The sequence below is a fragment of the Spinacia oleracea genome, chromosome 6, assembly GCF_020520425.1.
Source record: "Spinacia oleracea cultivar Varoflay chromosome 6, BTI_SOV_V1, whole genome shotgun sequence".
In the NCBI taxonomy this organism is placed as follows: Eukaryota; Viridiplantae; Streptophyta; class Magnoliopsida; order Caryophyllales; family Amaranthaceae; genus Spinacia; species Spinacia oleracea.
The window spans coordinates 1948805-1963267 of NC_079492.1; the positions used below are offsets into that span (position 1 = coordinate 1948805).

The window sequence follows — 14463 nt, forward strand, 5'->3', positions numbered from 1 at the left end:
TTTATGAACGAATCGCATAAAATTTAAAATTTATATTTAAAATTAATGACAAATTAATAAATAATATTAATTTCATAAATTTTAGGGCGAAAAATCGAAAATTTATTATCCAATTGATTTCCGATTGTTATGGATTCAAGTCTAGGTCATAAAAATTTAAAATTTATCGTAAATTTACAATTTTGTGGTGGTTTTTAATCATAGGTTTCTAATTAAATTACAATTAATTATGAAAATCAAATTAATTCTAAATTATTCTAATTTTCAACAAATTAATCATAATTACAAATTAGATTGCATAATTAACAAGATTAGGCATTCAAACTTGTTAAACATATGCAGTAGGTCAATCAAAAATTCAAGATTTATCAACAAGAATCGCAAATATTTAATTTAACATCTTAAATTTACGAAATTTTGCATTCGAAAAACTAAAACCTTCGAAAAGTCATAGTTAGGCTTCGAATTTGAGAATTCTGGGTTCGGCAGAAAAATATTATTTTTGTCAAAATTTTAGAATGCCTTTTACATGCGGAATTGACACAAAAATCACTCAATTCGGATGAGTAACGAAGAAACTGCCGAAAAACTGCGTACGTATAATTAAATAAACGCAATTTGCAATTAATTAACAATTACGAAAATTAATCACCCCTTTTAATTCTTGCAAATTTGTAATATTTAACCATGTTCATGCAATTTAGATTATGAAAATAATAAGGGGCTCGTGATACCACTGTTAGGTTATGATACATATGATACATATTTAACCATGTTCCGCATGATTTATGAATTGTCATATGTATCATAACCTAACAGCGCGCACAGCACGCGCAGCGCGCAGCGCGCACAGCGCGCACAGCACGCGCAGCGCGCAGCGCGCGCGGGCGCTGAGTGGGCTGCTGCTCGCGCGCACGCATGGGGCCCATCGTGGCTGCCGTGCGTGTGTGTGCAAGTGTTTGTGTTCGTGCACGTTTCCTAAAACATGCAGAGTTCGGTTAATGATTAAATTCCTAATTCTATTTGATAAATTAATTAAATTAGAGTTCTTGTAGGATTCTAGGTTTAATTAATTTGTATCTGAATAGGATTTCGATTCCCTTTCCATACCGCTATAAATATGAGGCTAGGGCTCACAATTTATAACACAAGTTTCAAAGTATTCAAAGTGAGTTTTTGAGAGAAAAATTCAGTCACACATTTGCCTATAAAGTGCCGAAAATAATAGTACCTTAAGGGCGATTCTAGTTGGTCAATCTTAAGGCGGATCCGGACGTGCTGTGGACTATCTACGGAGGGACGACACTTGGAGTCCTAAAGACTTGTTCTTGTTCGGATCGGGCGCAGCTAGGGAAGGCACGCAACAAAGAGTATGCATCTAATCTATGCTAAATGATTATGTGTAAATAATATGTTTTCCTGGGTTTATGGGTTTTTCCGCATGATTTATGAATTGTCATATGTATCATAACCTAACACAAACACACAATCCAACTTGTAGTTTACTAAATGCAAACAACCCCTTAAATCAACTAACATGCAGTTGTACGAGTACATAGCTTCAAAAGTATAATCAGGCAGTAATGGTAGTGGTACATCCTCTTGATACTCTTCACTCATGAAATCAAACCCGGATACACAGTCGTATTTGTTGTAGGGTTTTCGATTTATCCAATACGACACGTTATTAGAATTAACCATATTCATATGACAACTATGTCCATGTGGAGGAGGTTGTATGCTTTTCCATGAATTTCTCTTCAAACTGTACACCCAAGCTTTAGCATTATTATCACTCATGGTTGTTATTGTTTCGAACTAAATAAAAAATCTTATAATCGTCGTTAATGCAATTGTTGGTATTCAGCATGGTATTCAGCCTTGCACCACACGAGCAAACAACATATCACAGCAAAGCAAAACAAGCAGCAACAACCTTGTGCACACAATGATCAACTCAACAACTTCTAGAAGCAGTGGCTAACTGATTCCCTAGATTTAAGGAAGGTTGTTAGAGTTGTTAGAGCTGTTAGTTGATGATCTATTTATGCAATAAACTGAGAATGATGAGCTGTACATTTAGAGTGTTTTGATTGGTGGAAACACCTCATAGAAGTTAGCATACAGATTGTATAAATGTAGTTCTTGCTGTAATTATTCGAATTCATTCAATGAAATAATATCTTCATTCTTCTTAAGCATTTTCTCTCTAATTCTCTCAAGAAGTTTTCATCCTAAAGAGGTGAAAACTGACATGGTATCAGAGCAAGATCATTAGATTCTGCCTGAATTGTTTCCGCAAATTTCTACTTCTTCTACATTGCTTGATCAATTGATCAAGTTGTTCTCAATTTTAGAATCTTTGATTCTGATTTTCAGCAGCTGAAATTCTGTAGAATTTCATCTTTGTTCTCTTCAGAATGTCTACTGATATTGATTCTTCACTCAATCCAAATTCAGCTTACTATCTCAGCAATAATGATATTAATACTTCAAAATTGGTCAATATAGTCTTTGATGGCAAGTGCTTTAATGACTGGAAAAGATCTATGATGATAGCTTTGTCTGCTAGAAACAAATTGTGTTTTGTTGATGGAACTTTGGATCAACCAATAGCAAACTCAGAAAATTTTAGAATCTGGAATAGGTGCAACGATTTGGTAATCTCTTGGATGTTAGGATCTCTTGAAGTTTCAATTGCAAGAAGTGTTTTATATCTCAAAACAGCAAGAGATATCTGGTTAGATCTTGAAGAGAGATTTTGTCAGTCATCTGGTCCACAGTTATTCTCAGTTCAACAGAAACTATGTGATTTGAATCAAGATGAAGATGAACAAATATCAGGATTTTTCACTAAGATCAAACTTCTTTGGGATCAACTAGATGGCTTGGATCCTTTACCATCTTGTACATGCACTGGCTGTAATTGCACTCTCACACAGAAACTTCTGAAGTCTCAACAGAATCAAAGGTTGATTCAGTTTTTGATGAAATTGAATGAGAAGTATGATCACTCTAAAAGCACTATTCTCATGATGAGTCCACTTCCAACAATCTCTAAAGCATATGGATTATTGCTTCAAGAAGAACAGCAGAAAGAAGTTAATAGCAACAGAAATCACAACTTGGAATCTACTGTGTTCACTGCAAGAAAGTTCACTGATAATAGGCCATATAAGTCTAACTATGGTTCTAGTTCTGGCATGCAAAACACAGGTGGAAATCAACCAAGAAACTTTACTTACAGTAGAAACAATTTATACTGTGAACATTGCAAAATGAAGAATCACACTGTTGATAAATGTTGGAAGCTACATGGCTATCCTAAGGATTTCAAAGGCAGAGGCAAAAGAGTAGCAGCAGCAGCTCAGTTAGAAGAGTTCACTGAAAAGGAAAGTCCAACTGAAGGAGATACAGGAATGGTTCATGCCACATTTTCAGAAGAACAATACAACAAGATTTTGAGCCTGCTTAACACTCAGAAAGTTGCTAATCAAGCTGAATGTTCTGGTTCTGGTTCTCTTGGTTTAGCAACTACTACTCAATTGAGAGGTACATTCTGTCTCCTTTCTAAATTTAAAGCTAAGTGGATTCTAGATAGTGGTGCAAGTGATCACATGTGTTCAGAGAAAAACATGTTCAGTAAATTAGAATCTGTTGATGATAAACAACACACCATCACAATTCCTGATGGAACAGAATTACAAGTAACACACAAAGGTATAATTGACCTAGGAAATAATATAACACTTAGGAATGTGTTGTATGTACCAGGTTTCCAGTTCAATCTGATTAGTATTTCTCAACTCTGCAATGATATCCAGTGTTCAGTTTTATTCACACATAATGAATGTTTTGCACAGGACCTTTCCAAGAACAAGCATACTCTGCTTGGTAGATTGGACAAAGGCCTGTATTGTTTGAATGAAGAGTTGTTGGCATCTGATAGCAGTGCAATGTCACACAATTATGCCCTTTCCAGCATGGCATCTGAAGTTGAAGAAGTTAAACTTTGGCATCTTAGACTAGGACATATTTCTTTTGGCAAAATAAAGAATATCAAGAATATTAATGTCAAAGGTTGCCTAGCTGAATGTTTTTGTCAGATTTGTCCATTAGCTAAGCAAACAAGATTCCCTTTTCCCACTAGCACTATTAAGTCAGTACAACCCTTTGATTTGTTACATGTAGATGTATGGGGGCCCTACTCTGTACTTGATTCTTCTAGATGTAATCAGTTCTTAACAATTGTGGATGATTACACTAGGATGACTTGGACTCATTTAATGAGAAATAAAACAGATTCTGTCAAAATTATGACTGATTTCTTACTGTATGTTGAGAATCATTTTGGTTTTACAGTTAAATCAGTTAGATCAGATAATGCACCTGATTTGACAGAAGGTGCAATGAAGGAATTGTTTCTTAGCAAGGGAATTCTTCAACAGAAAAGCTGTAGTCACACACCCCAGCAAAATGGTGTGGTTGAAAGAAAGCATAAACATCTTCTTGAAACTGCAAGAGCTTTGTTTTTTCAGTCCAAACTACCTGATAAGTATTGGAGTGATTGCATATTAACTGCTACCTTTCTGATCAACAGAATGCCTTTAAAAAGTATCCAGTTTAGTACACCATATGAGAAGCTATTCAAACAAGCACCTGATTTATCTCACTTGAAAGTCTTTGGATGTCTATGCTACATTACTACCTCTAAGGTCAACAGATCCAAGTTTGACCCAAGAGCAGATCCATGTGTTCTACTTGGATACCCTCCAAATCAGAAAGCTTACAAAGTTCTCAATCTCAACACAAAGAAATCAGTGATTTCCAGGGATGTTGTGTTCCATGAACACCATTTTCCTTTCCATTTCTCACCTGATCCATCAGTTGCTTATTCCACTCAATTCTTCTTACCAAATATTACTCCTTACTCTTCAGACTTACCTGATATTTCATCACAAGATCTTGATTCTTCTAATTCTACAAACACAACTCCCTTGTCTATTTCTGTTGTTAATTCCCCCACATCTGACATCTCTTTCACTCCACCATCCTCTTCATCTTCTCCTTCTCCACCTTCTCCACCTTCTCCCCCAGCACCTAGAAAATCTACCAGAACTATCAAACCACCCTCTCATCTCAATGATTATGTTTGTCACAAACCTCCAAAGCACTGGTGCAATCTTGTGGCTTATGACAAGTTGCCAGATCACCATAAGCTTCTCATTGATGCACATATGGAACTGGTTGAACCTACTACATATTCTGAAGCTGCTACAGATTCAAAGTGGATAGATGCAATGGATAAAGAAATCAGTGCATTGCAACATAACAAAACCTGGGATTATGTCCTATTGCCTAAAGGAAAGAAGGCCATTGGATGTAAATGGGTCTACAGGATCAAAAAGAATGCAGATGGCTTAGTTGAAAGATACAAAGCCAGATTGGTTGCAAAGGGGTTCACACAAAAATATGGTATTGACTACCATGAAACATTCTCTCCTGTTGTCAAAATGGCCACTGTGAGGTGTCTAATTAGCTTAGCTGCCAGCAAACAATGGAAACTTTTCCAGTTAGACATTAACAATGCCTTTCTTCATGGCACTCTTGAGGAAGAAGTATACATGAAGGTTCCTGAAGGTGTTTCAGCTCCTAATGGTTATGTCTGTAAGCTCAATAAATCTCTTTATGGTCTTAAGCAAGCTTCAAGGCAATGGTTTGCTAGGCTTCACTGTGAGCTCAAGTCCCAAGGGTACATACAATCAAAGAATGATTATTCTCTTTTCATCAAACATGATTCTGCAGACATTACAGTGGTGGTTGTCTATGTTGATGATATTATCATCACAGGCTCTAATGAAGCTACAATAAAGGCTCTTAAACAACATCTACATAATACTTTTAGTATTAAAGATCTAGGGATCCTAAATTTCTTCCTTGGAATTGAAGTTAGTCAGACATCTGATGGATACATTTTAACACAGAAGAAGTATACAAAAGAGCTTCTCCATGATTGTGAATGGGATTTATCTAAACCTACTGTCACTCCTTTTCCTCTTAACATGAAGCTGACAACAGATGGTGAACAATATTTCAATGCAGAATTGTATAGATGCTATGTGGGAAAGTTGAACTTTCTTACTCACACTAGACCTGACATATCTTTTGCTGTTCAATCCCTAAGCCAGTTCATGCATTCTCCCACTTTGCAGCATGTTGATGCACTCATTCATACTCTAAAATATATCAAAGGGACTGCTGGCCAAGGTATTTTGTTGAGAGCTACAGATCAGCTCACTCTTCAGGCATATTCTGACTCTGATTGGGCTTCTTGTCCAACTACAAGAAGATCTGTAACTGGTTACATTCTTCTGTTGGGCAATTCACCTATAAGTTGGAAGTCTAAAAAGCAATCTACTATCTCCAAGAGCTCTTCTGAAGCAGAATATAGAGCCATGTCACAGGCTGCAGGAGAAGTTACATGGGTTGTCAGATTACTAGAGGAGCTTGGCGTTCACAATCTCAAACCAGTTGAGCTTCACTGTGACAACCAATCAGCAATTCATATTGCAAGCAACCCAATCTTTCATGAACGAACTAAACATATTGAGGTGGATTGCCATGTCACCAGGGACAAGATCCTAGAAGGTCTTCTTCAGTTAAGTTATTTTCCTACTAAGAATCAACTGGCTGATATATTCACAAAGATCTTACCAAGTGCTCAACACAGGCAATTGTCTACCAAACTTGGCATGATCAATGTCTCTCCCATGCCTAGTTTGAGGGGGGGGTGTTGGTATTCAGCATGGTATTCAGCCTTGCACCACACGAGCAAACAACATATCACAGCAAAGCAAAACAAGCAGCAACAACCTTGTGCACACAATGATCAACTCAACAACTTCTAGAAGCAGTGGCTAACTGATTCCCTAGATTTAAGGAAGGTTGTTAGAGTTGTTAGAGCTGTTAGTTGATGATCTATTTATGCAATAAACTGAGAATGATGAGCTGTACATTTAGAGTGTTTTGATTGGTGGAAACACCTCATAGAAGTTAGCATACAGATTGTATAAATGTAGTTCTTGCTGTAATTATTCGAATTCATTCAATGAAATAATATCTTCATTCTTCTTAAGCATTTTCTCTCTAATTCTCTCAAGAAGTTTTCATCCTAAAGAGGTGAAAACTGACAGCAATCATAACCAAACCAAACCCAACCCCATGATGTTGACGATTTGGTACGACCAATTGAGGTATGTTATTCACGGCTGTACCGGTTACCGGGTTGTGTAGCGAAAACCTTACGGTACGGATAAGTCTGGTACTAGGATCATATTTTTCGAAACAAAACAAACCATTGCAACAACCAACAACGTTAGAATCATATCTATCAGAACAAGAATCATGTCTAGTTAGCTTCTTAAACGCTAAGGTTGATTTGTGATAATTTAAGGAATATATATTAGATTGTAATATCCCGTCTTTAAAGAGGATGAGGGTGGTGGAACACATAACATGAATGGAATTGCAGAACACACATAAGATACATACTTCCCATCTCTAATGTGAACCAATTACTCATGCCACTCGAACATACACCTGCAGAAATGGTTGATCTGCATCGCAATAGAAAACTCAAATTTCATAACTCATACCAAGTACTATCATATCATACTCAGTCCCAGCCACTAAACTTATCAGTTAAAGTCACTAGTTTTTTAATGGAGCACAAAATCACCTGTAGAATCACACCTGCATAGATCTGTGCACAAGTTAACCATCAATATGTCAACACATAACATGAATAGAATTGTAGAACACAGATAAGATACATACTTCCCATCTCTAATGTGAACCGATTTACTGTCAAAGAATCACTTCTACAATAAAATCTTCCCTATATATTTGCACAAGTTAACCATCTATATGTTCAATTAGTGTTACTTTGATTGGGAAATTTACCCCAGACCATGGTAATTGGCACACAGGTCTGCAGTACCAGACAGCAGCTGGAAGATGAATCTTCAGGATGACTGAATGACTCAGACTGCTGTCACCAAATTAACTTTCCAAGTATGCTGAGTATTATGTTCGAATAGGACCTTGTTCACCCAAAAATTTCGTGTAATTTAGGCTCCGTTTGGTTTGGTGTAAAACGTTTTCATTGTAATAATTTTCCATGGAAAACATTTTCCAAGGGAAAATACAATTCCAAACTAGTTTCTCTCTCCCATAGCGAACATAATGGAAAAGGGAATGGGAAAGGGAGGTAAGGAGGAAAAGTGGTCTCCCTCCCTTTCAAATGGAAAAGGTTTTTCCACCTTTGAGAGAGATATGGAAAATTGTTTTCCATCTATTGCCAAACCAAACAACGTATAATGATTGAAAAGGGGAAAATCGTTTTCCACGAAAACGTTTTACACCCTACCAAACGTAGCCTTAAACATCAATTTCATTGAAAATGTCATTCAGATCACAGCTACTCAGGTTGAAATTGAACCTCAGTTCTTCCATTTGATAACCAAGAATTTCCATGACCCACATCATTTCTTCATTTAGAGGATGGTCACTCTGACCATTAAAAAATGTGGTAATCTCCCCATGTTGCTGAGTATAACTCCAACCTGGGAGCTTCTTCAGTCCAAGAACCTTCATTTGGTTCCATGCATCATTCACCCCTTCCCATCTATTCATAGAAGCAAAACTATGAGCTAGTTGCACATAATTTCCAGCACATGCAGGTTTCAGCATCATGATATCTCTTGCAACAATTTCTCCAAGTTTAGCATCACCCTTCATCCTACATGCATCGAGAAGTATACCTAAAACATCAGTTGTAGGATTAGAGAACATTTTCCAAATGAATTCATATGCCTCTCCAATCTTTCCAGCTCGACAGAGCAGATCAACGATGCAAGCACGGTGCTCTAATTCTGGTTTAATTCCAAAATCCCGAGTCATAGAATTGAATAAGCTCAGACCTTCAGAAACCATCCCATTATGGCTACAAGAGAAGAGAACAGAAAGGAAAATGACATGATTTGGTTGATTCCCGGAAATTAGGAAATCCGAATACAGCTTTAAAGCCATCTCCCCTTTTCCATGACTTCCATATCCTGTGATAATCGTGCTCCAGGAAACAATATCGTGTTTTGGCATCTGATTAAAACACTTGTGAGCTGTTTTCAGGTCACCACATTTTGAATACATATCAACTAAAGCTGTACCAACCATGATGCTAGTCTGAGAAAAGGTTCTAGTGACAAAACTATGGATCCACTTCCCTTGTTGGAGGGCACCTGTGGAAGCACAAGCTTGGAGCAGAGAAATAATGGTAATATAGTCAGGTTGTTGAAGAGTTGATCTCATTTCATTAAGCAAGCACAAAGCCTGCCACAAATCACCATTTTGAGCATATGCTGCAACAATTGCATTCCATGAAACTATGTCCCTCTCACTCATACTGTCAAAACTAGCATGACTTTGCCTTAAATGACCACACTTTGCATACATTGTAATAAGTGAATTTTGAACAGGGATATCTAGAGTCATTCTTTGACGTAGTAGGTACGCGTGAACTGATTTCCCAAGTAGCAGTGAACTCATTTTTGCACAAGCAGCAATAACAGTAGCTATCGTTGAAGTAGAAGGTGTACAACAAGAACCCAGCATTTGACGAAACACCATCAATGCATCGCATGCACTATCATTCTGTACAAAGGCAGATATTACTGATGTCCAAAGAATCACATCCTTCTCCAAAACCCTTTCGAATACTCTAAATGCACTGCAAACGTTTCCACATTTCGAGTATAAGACCACAAGTGAGGTTGCTAAATGTGCATCCACTTGCAATCCACAAGTTATAATCTGTCCATGAATCAGTCTTCCCAAATCAACATCAGTTTGAAAAGTCTCGGAGGCGCTCAAAAGCGTACCAAACGTCTGTTGATCAGGGCCAATAGTACCATCACTCTTCATTCTCTTAAACAGCTTCAAAATTTCCTCAAAGTTCCCATCTTGAGCATAACCAGAAACCAAAGAATTCCATGAAACAATATCCCTCTCAAACATTGCTTCAAATAAGTCCCTAGCAGCTTTCATTCTCCCACATTTTCCATACAAATTCAACATACAATTAACCAAATTAAGTTCAGAAATCAAACCAAACTGAACTACAGTAGCATGTAAACACTCCAACAATGGAATTTCACTAACCCCAGATAAGATATTCAACATGGTAACAGAGCTAGGTGAAATTCCCTCATATCTCATCAAATTATACAATCGAAACGCCTTATTAACATCCCCAGAATGCATGTAACACCCAATTAGAGAAGTCCATGGAACTACATTTCTCTCAGGCATTAAATCAAACACATTGTGTGCATTCTTTACTCGACCAAATTTCGAATAGAAATTGATCAAAGAAGATGAAATGTAGGAATCTGAAGAATACCCATGAATGATAATACGCTGATGTAATAAAATCCCAAATGAAAATTTGTTGAGGAAAGTGCAGGCTTTGAAAAGACAGGGGTAAGTGTGAGCATCTGGAGGAGTATGGCAGTTGAGCATTGTAGAAAAGGTGGTGAGTACATCACGGTGAGAACCCGCCGAGGAAAGGCGGTTTATGGTTGAATTGAATGACTTTGTTGTGGTGGTTGACGGCGGAGGCGGTGGTGGTTGTGGTTGTGGCCGCGCTGATGGTCTTATGTGAGCCTTAAGCCTGCTCATTTTAGTGGGTAGTTTAAAATTAGAGAGTAGATGATCCGTTTAAAAAAGTACAAAAAAACAAATCCCGCCTAAAAAATGCTTCCTCGTTTTTTCTTTTTTTCTTTACGTTTAATGAGAAAAATTTAATGTCACAATATAAAAAGTGTGACAGATTAAGGCCCTGTTCTTCTGAACTTTGTTTGACTGAACTGAACTGAATGGAGCTGAACTGAACTAAACTGAATTGAATTGAACTGAACTGAATTGAACTGAATGAAGCTGAACTGAATGGAACTGCAATAAAGTCCAAAAGAACAGGGTCTAAATGACCTAACGAATTTAATTGGTTAAAATAATCATAGACACAAATTTTGATAGAATATTAAAGCATTTATGTGATAATATAAAAGGAAATGTAAAGAATATTATGAGACACTCAAAAAGAAAAACGTAAAGAATAAAAAGAGACGGAGAGTACTATGATTATGATAGGATTGCGTATAAGAATCGTGTACATTTTCGACATATATGCGTCACAAATAAAAAGGACACTAGCATGCTTAAAATACTAATGTTATAAAACCGACGAGCTAAATTTTCTTCTTTGTGCCCTTGTTGAGTTTGATTCCTAAATGATTGGAAATTTTATAAGCATGTAGGTAATTGTAGGCACTTGATGAACCCCCATGTTGCCGAGATAGGTATGTGTAGGCATTTGATGAGCTCTGTTGCTTGGCGAGATGGTGCATGTAGGCCGTTAATGAGCACCATATTGGGCGAATAGTGGTTGAATACCAATAAATTAGAATAGTTGTTGTGGCATGATTATTTTCATGATATGCACCAATGACTTAAAAAATATGCAATATGACGCTAGTGTGTCTGTTTTTTTTTTTTTTTAATCGAATTTAGAGTTAGTCCTCGAAAAACCCCCCAAAATTTTGAGGAATGTATACGGCGATCGTATAAGAAGCGCATTTTGGAACCTAAACAACACACTACTTGGCAGTGGCGGTGCCAGTACGGTTCAGTGGGTTCAACTGAACCCGTACTGGCATCTGGGAAAAATCTGTAAATCTGAAGAAAACAAACTAAGTATATATAATATTTTGCGCTTAATGTGAAAGATAAATGTTGATGGCTTAGTGGTACTTAACCCGCGTGTAGGTAGTGCTTTGCTTTTGTGTTTTGGTCACGGGTTCGAACCCTTTGCCCCAAACTTTTTTGTTTTCTTGCTATTTTGTTCATACATTTGGATGAAAATGACATTTCTTTCATTTTTTTTTTTCCCTTGGGCAACCCATTTTATTATTGTTAATTTAACATTGGGACAGAAATATTTGATTTTATTATATTTTTTCCCCTTTTAATGATATCAATAACTAAGTTGTGTCATATATGTTCGAAAATTTCGAACACGTAATGAAAATTTTCTGAAGCTGCCACTGCTACTCGGTCACTTAAGTCTCATAATGACCTTCAACAAAATAGAATTTGTAAAATCGACTAAAATGTCATTTAATGAAAAGAACTATATAAATGGTCCTAAGTTCTAACTATCCAATATAAGGGTGAAAGTTATTTGGATAAAAACCGAACTACAAACCTAACTAAACCGAATCAGCAATGACAATTAACCACTAGATCAAGAACTCACCCAACTTCTAATTAATTAATGACAGTTTAAGCTCAATCAGAAACATATTTCAATATCCAAGTACATACGTACGTCAAACGATAGCAACATGACATGAGATAGGCAATATATAATCCTAATTAATAATTAAAGTCAAAGTAAAGCAGTGATACATCAATAGATACGTAATCAGACAATGTGGCCATAAACATAGAATGATAGAGAAACGTATGGTAAAATTCTAAGCAAATTAAGGCACAATATATACCATATAGTCATATACATGAACAATCACATTTCACAATTGTTCTTGGAATTTAAACTTTTTTGTTACAATAATACTTCAATTCCAAATATTACGTATACCCCAAGGTAGTAGAAAAATAATATACTCGTATTATGTTTCCCTCTAATAAATAGTAATTTTTGATGAAGACATATATACAGTCAACAATAAATAAAATTAATTAATAATAATAGTGTAAACTAGGGGTGTTCATCGGTCCAAACCCGGACTGGACCGGACCGATCCGGACCGAACCGAAGATTGAAATTTTGATAATTTAAAACCCAAAGACCGGACCGATTATGCTTGGACCGAACCCGGACCGGACCGGAAAAATCGGTCCAAAACCCGGACCGGACCGATTGTAGACCTATTTCTATATATTTTTTATTTTTTCTAAAAATTATGGCAAAAAAGAAAAAATATATATACTTCCTCCGTTCCGGAAATATCGCACCATGGTTGACTTTCACTCCTCTAAGCCTTACTTTGACTCTTAATATCTCACATCGTGTGAAAGCAAAAATTATAAAAAATTAATATTTGGAAAATATATATCAATACGAATCTAACATGACCTCACATGACTAAAACTTTCTTACGTACGAACCACAAAAAATGGCCAAAGTCGTAGTGTGAATAGTGTAAAAAACAAATGGTGCGATATTTTCGGAACGGAGGAAGTATAAAAAATCAAATGTTTAAGGCCTTTTTGGAATCTAAAATAAAATATATCACAATATATTAATATTTACAACATATTAAATGAGATAATTTAATTTTTAAATAGTTTATATTATATTTTATTAAAAAAAGTCGATCCGGTCCAAAATCGGGTTTTAGACCGGACCAGACCGGAAATTGATATTTCTCGACCCGGAGACCGGACCAGTTGCCTTCAGTCCGGTCTGATTCGGTCTATTTTTTCGGTCCGGATCAATTTTTGCACACCCCTTTTGGAAGACGAAATTTAATAGAAAAAAGAGTTGACAAGTACAAAACATAAAAGTGCTTGGATAACGGTTTAGAAAACGACTAACTAAGAACTTAAAAGAAGTTTAGAGTTTAATTTCCACGTAAGTAATTAGGTCAATAGGCATTGGTGCAACTGGTAGCTAAATCCAAGCTGGAAAGTTGGCCTACACCAATTATATAGTCTTGTTCACATCCATAAAGTCATGGATAATTCCTTTAATTTGGTTTGAATATATACTTTCATGAATGATAAATAAATATCTCAAAAATAACTACTTGATCTCTTTGTATGTCGGTCACATACATTTCTTTTTAACTCTCGATAATTTTCTATGTACAATTGTGATGGTACTAGGAAAGTACTCCCTTTGTCCCTTAATATTCGACCTGTTTTGACCGAATACGCTTGTCAATATACATCTTTGACCATTAATTTCTTTAACTACATATTATAAAAATTTATAAAAATATTAATATTTTGAAAATATATATTAAGATGAAGCCTACCATATATTATATACTAACATTTATTTTCATATACTAGAAATAAAATAGGTAAAATTGAATTGTGTGAATAGTGCAAAAAGTCAAATCGGATCGAGTATTAAGAGACAGAGGGAGTATACACTACACTACAAAAACTTATACTATTAACGACGGGAAATCCCGTCGCAAAAGGCCAATAATTGTTGATTAACGACGGGATTTTCCGTCGCGAACCCGTCATAAAAGGGGGCTGTCGTTAATGGTAAATCCCGTCGTTAACCCGTCGTAAAAGACATTTGCGACGGTTGTTCCCGTCTTTGTTGGTTGTTATCCCCGTCGCAAAAACCCTTTTACGACGGGATTT

At 36.2% G+C, this 14463-nt stretch overlaps 1 protein-coding gene across 2 annotated transcripts; it reads right to left on the bottom strand.

Moving 5' to 3' along the window:
* Window positions 1–7546: 7546 nt before the first annotated feature.
* Window positions 7547–10877, bottom strand: LOC110777364 (pentatricopeptide repeat-containing protein At4g04370). 2 transcript variants are annotated; one of them, XM_056833224.1, is made up of 3 exons: window positions 7837–10877; window positions 7739–7762; window positions 7547–7616 (listed from the first exon to the last, which is right to left on the bottom strand). In XM_056833224.1, exon 1 carries the CDS (start codon window positions 10735–10737, stop codon window positions 8440–8442), a length of 2298 nt encoding a protein of 765 aa, XP_056689202.1. In that variant the 5' UTR covers window positions 10738–10877; the 3' UTR covers window positions 7547–7616; window positions 7739–7762; window positions 7837–8439. The 2 variants fall into 2 exon arrangements, with proteins under 2 accessions (XP_056689202.1, XP_021837657.2); XM_021981965.2 differs by having other exon boundaries at window positions 7550–7616; window positions 7739–10877.
* Window positions 10878–14463: the final 3586 nt, after the last annotated feature.

Coding starts and splice junctions, on each gene's coding strand:
- LOC110777364 (XM_056833224.1), bottom strand. CDS start 10,737: ATGAGCAGGCTTAAGGCTCACATAAGACCATCAGCGCGGCCACAACCA.